The sequence below is a fragment of the Rhagoletis zephyria genome, unplaced genomic scaffold (assembly GCF_001687245.7).
Source record: "Rhagoletis zephyria isolate East Lansing unplaced genomic scaffold, Rhagoletis_zephyria_1.1 Rzeph_scaffold_01603, whole genome shotgun sequence".
NCBI classification, from domain to species: domain Eukaryota; kingdom Metazoa; phylum Arthropoda; class Insecta; order Diptera; family Tephritidae; genus Rhagoletis; species Rhagoletis zephyria.
Genome location: NW_016158687.1, coordinates 81339 through 91239, shown reverse-complemented (window position 1 = coordinate 91239; position 9901 = coordinate 81339). Strand labels below are relative to the sequence as shown.

Below are 9901 nucleotides of genomic sequence, written 5' to 3'. Positions count from 1 at the left end.
AAGAACTTTTAACAAATGAACGTGCAAGAAATAGTTCCGATACTAAATAGCAGGTCAATATTCTTATTAAGTCTCGTCACAAAATTCCTTGTCGTTTAAAGAATAAAGGGAATGCCGCATTATACAAAAGCCAGCTTCTCGACATAAGCTACTATTCCATACAAACACAGATATATAGAAGCGAACCAGCTACACAACAGAAATTGAAAACAGGAATAATAAAACAAAAATTTGTTGTATTAATTGTTTGTTTGGGGAGTTGTTTTAAGCCGACACAGTGCAAATGGTACCAAAGGAGATAATAATCGCTGCCGATCGAAACCTTCCCAGGTGGTATATTTTTCACATCAGCATCAACAGTTTTCTCTAAATCTATATTAAAGTATGTTTACATATCAATATTATCTCAATCAACGCTCATTTTTTAATCACCCAGTTTACACAGGCAAATCTCAGATTATTAGCCGTCAAATTTGTTGTGCTTGTTATTCTCATATCTCAAGGAAAAGTTATGTTTCTTCTCTGTGCCACCGTGTTCACGTTTTTCTGCTATATTAAGCAATATAAATATATTTTAACTCAACATTTTATTAAAAATACTTTTACAAGCCTCTTTTCCTTGCTAGCGTCCATTTTTGTTTACTTTTACATTTGACATTTCTCCTTGTAGTGTTAATACTATTTACTATTGTACTTTGTTCATTTTTGTACTTTGTTATTTTTGAAATTATTGAATTAAGTTCTTTTTCAATTTATGTAAATCAAAAAGAAAATTTTTGATTACTTCAGAATTTTTCTTCTTGCTGAAAGCATGTATATTATTTTGTTAAAGAGATAATTGAAATACATAAAATTAACGTTTTTAACCACACCACAATTGGCGATCCTGCCGGTCTGTAAATTTGCATCTGACTAATTGGCAACGAGGACATACATACAATTTCGGATATTGCTGCGAAATTCAATATAACTAACAGCAACATCGATTGAAGCAACAGAAGTTAAAAAATTAAAACTATTGATTAAACATGTCAACATTGGTTGAATCAGCAAATAAATAATAAGGGCAGCTTTTCTCTACACATTAGCAAATATATCTGTCGCAGTTTTTAACTTCGTCGAGGTCGTTGTCGTAATCAAAGTTACCGTCGAAGATATAGTCACAGTCGCAGATACAGTCACAGTCGCAGGTAAAGTCACAGTTGCGGATACAGTCACGGTTGCAGATACAGCCACAGTCAAGTATCATCTCCAACGTTCAATAATGGTGAGCTTATTCAATCAATAATATAAGAGTGAATTATTGTCAGCAAATTCCGAAGATAATCATAAGTTGTGAATTGGACAGATTTGTCACGCACTGTTGAACTGTAGCGAGAAAATACAATTAATTACGACGCGTGCTAGCTACATTATATTTAAGTATACATGTGTATATACATTAACTTATACATTATTATTAAAGTTTTGTTTGTCAACTAAACTGTGAACACCCCTTCTAGAAATTTTTATAACGTTAAAATTGTGTGCACTATGTGTCACTCACCACAACATGGCGCGCACACAACTACACGTACAAGTAATTTAAACGACTCGCTCATTAATTTACAAGATAACACTTTTCAAGAGGAATTAGAAAATCCTTACAGTGGTCGGACTAGTCAAGAAATTTGTGCAACTTCGGTTAAGTTGCCGCAATTTTGGGCGAGTTGCCCTGAAGCATGGTTTATTCATGCGGAAATGCAGTTTAGTACCAAAAATATTACAGAAGAAANCTTGTGCAACTTCGGTTAAGATGCCGCAATTTTGGGCGAGTTGCCCTGAAGCATGGTTTGTTCATGCGGAAATGCAGTTTAGTACCAAAAATATTACACAAGAAACAACAAAGTATGAACATACAATTACTGCACTTCCGCAAGAAGTTATAATAACGATTTTAGACTTTATTCAAAATCCGCCCGAAAATAATAAATTTACCTCACTTAAGAAAATTTTAATTGAAAGGCATTCATTAAGTGAGAATGCGAAATTAGACAAAATTTTATCGGATACTGAAATGGGTGATCGTAAGCCCTCGGAATTTTATCGGTCGCTTGTACTGCTTTCTGGTTCCAATTTTAGTCAAGAAATTCTTAAGAAACTTTGGATGAGGAAGTTACCGAAGAATCTAAGCGTGATTTTAGCTAGTTATAATTCAAGCAGTATTAGTGAATTGACGAAATTGGCTGATAATGTTTGGGAGATTATTAGCAAAAGCGAGATAGCTTCAGTTAATGATTTTCAAAATTCAAAAGGTGAAAATGCAGTCATGGCTAATTTGGTTAACACTACTTCTCTTATTTTTAAAAATTTTGAAAAACTTTCTTTGGAATTATGTGAAATGAGGAGGGAAATGAATCAAAATTATTCAAGGTCACGTTCAGTGAATAGGAATCGTTTTAGGAGCCCTTTTAGATATCGATCAAAATCACGCGACAATCCGAATTGGTTATGTAGATATCATTATAAATTTGGAAACAAGGCTAAAAAATGTGAACAACCATGTGCATTTTCGAAAAATAATAGTCCAACAAACTAAAGTCGTCCGTTGTTGCGGCGACAAACAACGGGAATTTGGACATTTCCACACGTCGCCTTTTTATATTTGATAAAACAAACAAACTAAATTTTTTAATTGATAGCGGAGCAGAAATTTCGGTACTTCCAGTTTCTAAATTTTCGAATACTAGGAAATCTTCAGATATAATTTTAACGGCAGCTAACGGCTCAACTATTTTTACATACGGGAAGAAACTTTTGAATATTAATTTGGGTTTAAGGCGTGAGTTCCTTTTTACATTTTTGATTGCTGATATTGCGAAGCCGATTATAGGAGCTGATTTTTTGTGTAAATATGGACTTCTTATTGATATTAAAAACAAGTGTTTAGTAGATCCGTTAACAAATCTATCAGTTAATACAATTTCGTACTTTTGCAATGTCCCTCTTCCAAAAATTTTTTCAGTAGATGATCAATATACAAAATTATTGAAGGAATTTCCTTCCCTTATTTCTGAGCCAGATTACTCAAAACCGGTTAAGCATACAACGGTTCACAGACTTGTCACTGAAGGAAACCTTCCTTTTTCTAAGCCAAGGCGCTTAGATCCTATCAAATTTAAAGTAGCTAAAACTGAATTCGATTTTTTGGTAAAAACAGGGATTTGTAGACCATCAAATTCATCCGTGGCATCTCCACTTCATTTAGTACCAAAGAAAGAAGTTAATGACTGGCGTCCTTGTGGTGATTTTAGAAGACTTAATAATGTGACTGTACCGGATCGTTATCCTTTGCCTCATATTCACGATTTTAATATGAACCTTAGGAATAAAAATATATTTTCAAAGTTAGATTTAGTTAGAGCGTATCACCAAATTCCAATGGCAGAAGAAGACATTTTTAAAACGGCGATTACTACTCCTTTCGGTATGTTTGAGTTCACCCGAATGCCTTTCGGGCTGAGGAACTCAGCGCAAACGTTTCAGAGATTCATCAACGAAGTAGTAGGTAAATTAGATTTTGTTTTCGCGTATATTGATGATCTACTGGTTGCAAGTGAGAGTGAAGAACAACATTTAAAGGATCTACGGGTACTTTTCGAACGTTTGTCTGAGTATGGTTTGAACGTCAAACCAAGCAAATGCATTTTTGGTGTTCCAAGTATAGATTTTTTAGGACATTGTTTATCTGAGGCAGGGATACAGCCTTCTGTAAACAGAGTAGAAGCGATTCGCAATTTTGAACGACCGAAGTCAATAAAACAAGCGCAAAAGTTTATTGGTATGGTTAACTATTACCATAGATATATTTCAAAATTAGCTGAGTTTACTGGAGTTATATATGATTTAATTAATAAAACAAGTAAAAAGCGAGACAAAATTTTGGTTTGGGATGACAAATCCATTAAAGCTTTTGAATGCATTAAAGAGAAGTTTGCATCTAAGATTTTGCTAAATCATTTTAGTAAAGATGCAAAATTGTCTTTAACGGTAGATGCATCCAATACAGCAATTGGTGGTGTCATACAGCAGCATTTCAATAATAAGTCTGAACCACTTGCGTTCTTTTCAAAGAAACTCCCTCCAGCAGAAATGAAATATAGTGCTTTTGACAGGGAACTTTTAGCAATTTATTTGAATATTAAACATTTTCGGTATTTATTAGAAGGAAGACAGTTTACGGTTTTTACTGACCACAAACCCTTGATTTTTGTTCTAAATTCCAAAACTGAGCGTAGTCCAAGACAGACAAGGCATCTTGAGTTTATTGCACAGTTTACTAGTGACATACAGTATATTAAAGGACAGACCAACATTGTAGCTGACACGTTATCTCGTGCGTTTGAAATAGATGTGATTAAAAATTCAGAACTTAATTTCAAAATTTTACAGAGTGAACAGCAACAGGACAGTGAACTTAATAAACTTATTTCTGGACAAACGTTTCAAAATCTTAATTTAATTAAAATTCCTATTCTAAATTTTAATATTTGGTGTGAAGTGTCAGGAGAAAGTCCTAGACCTTTCGTTCCAAATAATTTGCGCAGGACAGTGTTCGATATGTTACATGGAATTGCTCATCCTGGTACCAAGGCTACACGCCGATTAATTGTGAAGAAGTATTATTGGCCTTGTATGAACAAGGAGATAAACATATGGTCAAAAGGATGTATAAGTTGCCAGAAATCTAAAGTTTATCGTCACACAAAATCTCCTGTGAGCACAATTCCAATTCCGAAGAGCAGATTTGAACATATACATTTAGATATTGTTGGACCGCTTCCTGTTTCAAGAGGTTACCGCTACATTTTAACAATTATGGATAGATTTACTCGTTGGCCGGAAGCATATGCTGTAAAGGATATCTCTGCACAGACAGTTGCAAATAAATTTTTTAATGAATATGTTTCGCGTTTCGGTGTGCCTTTAGAAATCACGACGGATCAGGGTACTCAATTTACGTCCAAATTATTTTCGGAACTTACTAAATTACTTGGTAGTCATCATATCACAACTTCTTCCTATCATCCTCAAAGTAATGGTATTGTGGAACGATTCCATAGACAATTGAAAACTTCAATTTTGGCTAGGAATGGAACTAGAGATTGGTACGATGAGCTACCGATTATTCTTCTTGGTTTGCGTTCAGTGTACAAAGAAGATATTGCAGCCACTCCAGCTGAAATGCTTTCTGGCCAAAATTTGCGTCTACCTGGAGAACTTGTTGTGCCAACTACAGAAAATGTTACTTCCGCCGAAATTTTAGGAAGTTTACGGGAACGTTTTAAAAACTTTAATTCAAATTTAAAACATCACAAAAATTCCGATTCAGGAATTTATGTTCCAAAAGATTTACAAACTTGCAAATTTGTTTTTATTCGCATTGTTAACAAGCATTCTCTTCAACATCCTTATGAAGGGCCTTACAGAGTTATTGAAAAAGACAAAAAATATTTTAAGGTAGATGTGAATAATGAAATTAAAATTATTTCGATTGACAGACTAAAGCCAGCAATAGTTGAAATAACAGAACCACATAACACTAACAACCATATAGTTTCAACAACGACTAAAAAGAAACAAGTTACTTTCAATTTGTATAATAATAACTCTCAATTTATGTAAATCAAAAAGAAAATTTTTGATTACTTCAAAATTTTTCTTCTTGCTGAAAGCATGTATATTATTTTGTTAAAGAGATAATTGAAATACATAAAATTAACGTTTTTAACCACACCACACTCCTCTTTTTCGCAAAAACAATCGAAAAAACTAGGATGGACACCGAAAAGTTATCGGTTAAATCTGAGATTATTTTATAATTACAGATTTACAAGGGACGAATTTTATGTGGCTAATCTCTTGTTCTAATTACAGATTGGAGTGTTCAGCTCGAAAATGAGGATAATCTACTTATATGTGAACCTAGTATTAAACTAGGGCTGCGACATCGACCTCTTGGTTAATAAAACATCGGGTGAAAACCACCGATATTTTGTATTGAAGTATTAGGGCCGGTTACTCAATGTCTGGTTAACACTAATCTCCGTTTAAACATCATTATCGACGTGTTCGGCTCCATGCATAAAACATAGTTATTTCATCGTTCTTTCGAAGTAAATAAGTAAATATGCCAAACATACCAAAACACCTTGGCTCTCCAAATCCAACAGCACATTTTGCATTGCAAACTTTTTTTTGCGAGCGTTGATGAATTCGCCCAAAAATGCCCTCGTCTCTTCTCTGGTCCAAATTCGCCTGTCACTATAAAATGTTAATTATTTTATTAAGATTCGATTAATCTCGTATAAAGTAGTTTTTTAATACTAACATTTTATTTAAGTTATGCATTTTAAGTTTAATTTAATTGACCGCTCAAGAAAACTGCTTTTAAAAATGGCCGAACATCTATTTGTGTATACATTCGCTTGTTAGTGCTACCAATTACAAAAGGCTGTGCTGCCAAACTTACATCAAAAAACAAAACGAACAGAACAGATCATAAATGGAACCAGATCTCTATCAGGATCACATCGTTTGTCCACAATAATCGAAAAGAGTTAGGCTATCTGCACACTTGTCGTCCAATCATAGTTGCGTTATCGTCTCGCACTGAAATTTTGAGCCGAGCACATGTATTTCAAAGGAGATCTGCACACTTGTCGTTATCGGCTAGTTATCGGCAAATCGTAGAAGATGCAGAAACGGATTAGTACGGCACTGTCGTTTGCTAATCGTTGTGCACGCATTGTTTGTTTATGTTTTATGGGGAAAAATTAGTGAAAAAGTTAATATTTGCATTAAAATTGCATAAAAATTAGTATTTTTGGCATAAAATCTGTGGAAATGATTAAAAAGTGCAAATTCAATAAATGTGAGCGTTTTAACTATAAAATATGACGAAATTGTAAAAAGTCTCTGTGTGCATGCACAAAACACATTTCAGGAAAAGAAAAGAAGAGATATTACTGAAAAATGATTTCTAGAATTGTTGCAGCACAGCCTATATTTTATATATTATTTATAAAATTGCAGGGTTTTGTAAAAATTTGGCGAAAATATCAACCAGAAAAACAGAAAATACCTGCTCCAAGTGAATTTTTAGACGCCAAATGAATTGAAATATCACGACCGAGTGTGCGAAAGTGTAGTCGTCATGTAATCGTTGCATCATGATTGTGACGATGAAGCAACTATGATTGGACGACAGTGCAGAAATCCTAAGTCAAGTTAAAACGACTAAAATAAGTGAAATATTATACATATTGTACCAAACAAGTCTTTTTTATGTTTAAGGGGTAATTTATTTTAAGGTAATTTAACGTGGGTTCACAATTTCACAGAATTTTCTACAAAATAAAGTAGTGCTAGCGGCCAGTAGCAGCAGAGCAAGCGCCAATTGCAATATAGAGACCAGCCATCGCCGTTCATCTAACATGGCAACCATCTTGCTTAAATATATGCTTAGGTGGTGAACATTGAGAACGGCAAACTATCGCTCGCCACGTTCCTTGAGCACTCCACACAGCAAGTCTGCTTACTCCTGATCCCTAGAACACAAATCTCAGTATATCCGGTAAAAAAACGGTGGTGAAGTCCTTTATGGGGATAAAGTTTCCAGAGGTGAAATTTTAGGTAGCACACAATTTCTTACACGCATGGTTGCTTTTCAGCACTCATGAAAGAAACTTAAGAAATATTTGAAAAAAAGTTCATATAGTATATTAATTTTGGAAAGATTTGCGATTTCTATTGTTTAATGTAAATTTATGTCTTTTTAGGATATGTTGAGGCAACAAAGAACGCGCAGTTTGAAAATGGAGTTATTATTAATGAAGTAGCAGGCATATTTGGAAAATTATGCCGATAAACAGGATGGAATTTGGAAAGTGCCTGGTTGCAGCATATCTATGTATTAAAAAGTATTTAATTAAATTGTTTAATAGAAATGTTATAAATCGAATGGCTCACTTACGATGTGCTCCAAACATTTGGCGAACTTTTTTTCGCCTTTTCAATGTGCTAAGTAAGAAACCGCAAGCAAGGGGCAGACAACCTTCCAGGAAGCTGCCTCCTGTCCCTGAGTCGAAGCTGAAGTTCAAGAAGCATGCCAGCAAACTGCTACCCTGATCAAGCGTAAACTAAAGCGCTCTGCTGCGATTACACTCCGTAAACCTGAAAACTTGGTGCATGCCGAGAAATATCAAACAAGAAAACTCCGTGATGGACGCCGTGAGATGAAGTTGCGCCGTGTGGCAAAATAACGCGGCCAATTGTCTAAAAAATTCAAATTGGCTTTTGTGATCCGTATCCGCGGTATCAACAAAGTTGCACCGGAAGTGCGTAAAGTTTTACTGTTGTTCCTTTTTCGTAACATTAAACACGGTTTGTTCATCAAATTGAACAAGGCAACCATTAATATGCTACGTATGCCGAACCCTATATGGGGTTATCCAAATCTTAAATCGGTTCGTGAATTGATGTACAAACGCGGAATTGTCAAGCACAACCATCAACGTGTCCCAATCTCTGACAGCTTTGTGATCGAACACAAATTGCGTAAAGCGCACGAAATTCAGTGCGCTGATTATTTGGCGCACGAAATATTCACTGTTGGAACCCACTTCAAGAAAGCCTCCAGCTTGCTGATGCCATTCAAGCTCAACACATCAAACCAAGGATGGCGCAAAAAGGCTAATCACTACGTTGAGGTTGGCGTTTTCGGTAGCCGTGAGCATAAGATCAACAAACTGTTGCGCAAGATCGCTTAAAGAAATTGTTTTTTTTTTTTTTATTTAAGGCGACAATATACTTTGGCACATCTTCAAAAGGCGCCCAAGCAAAAAAAAAAAAAAAATAAAAAATTCGGGAAGTTGACTTCACACGGGTCGATTTCTGTCGATTGGAAAATCGACTGAGATATTGACCAGCCAAAACGCTTACATTTTACGGTTGAAGTGCAATTTACACGGGTAGATTTCAGTTAAACGACAAACAGCGACCGTGTAAAGGCAGCTTAAATAACGTTCAAATTAATGATCACTTTTGAGATGGAAAATACCAATGGGTCGTATGAATAAAAACTGAGCAATTGCTTTTTCTTAAAATTTCATACCGGTTACTTCACTTTTGTTTGAATAAATCGAGTAAAAGGTGTGAAATTTTAAGAAAAAGTAATTGATTATTTTTATTCATACGGCCCAGTAACCATTTCATAATTTCGAAAATTATTCCATTTATATTTGTTCTTGCATTTTCCACACCACCTGTGAGGTAAGCTTTTAGGCGCGTTACCGATTTTTTTTTAAGGTGCTCGGTTCCTCAGGCCTATTTTCACCTTTGCAACTTTACTTAAAAAGAATTAAAACTAAAGCATGCAATTATAAAGAAAATTAAAATTGTCTTACACCTAGTAAACATAAAAAATTGCAAAAATTAAATTCATTATTCATTATAAAATAAAATTAAATATCTCACAATTCAGTTGAAGTGTATACATATATATGTATGTACATATTTACAAAATGTGGTCTGTATGCACCCACAGTAAGTTCCCATAAAACCCAGCCTAAATTCAGAACTGAAAAAAACGAGCAAATGGGGTCGGAAACTACTAGCTTTAAAAGCATAATGTGGAAAATGTTTGAAGAGCTGAAACTATATTGCAATAATAAAAATACCAGAGCATAAATTGGAAAAATTGTTTTTGTTTTGCTTTCTAATTTTTGGGAATATTGGATCAGATGGAATTTTTTTATTTGTTTTGGTTTTTCATCTCATTAATGATGCACCCAGGGTTGCATTTACCGTCTATGAAAATATTTCATGAAGCGTTCCAAAATTAGCTCCGAGCAACTAAAAG

General features: G+C 34.5%; 1 protein-coding gene across 1 annotated transcript; it reads left to right on the top strand.

The window, feature by feature from the left end:
- The first annotated feature begins 8459 nt into the window (after nucleotides 1-8459).
- On the top strand, nucleotides 8460-8810 carry LOC108364593 (60S ribosomal protein L7-like). Its single transcript, XM_017618326.1, has one exon. It carries the CDS (start codon nucleotides 8460-8462, stop codon nucleotides 8808-8810), a length of 351 nt encoding a protein of 116 aa, XP_017473815.1.
- Nucleotides 8811-9901: the final 1091 nt, after the last annotated feature.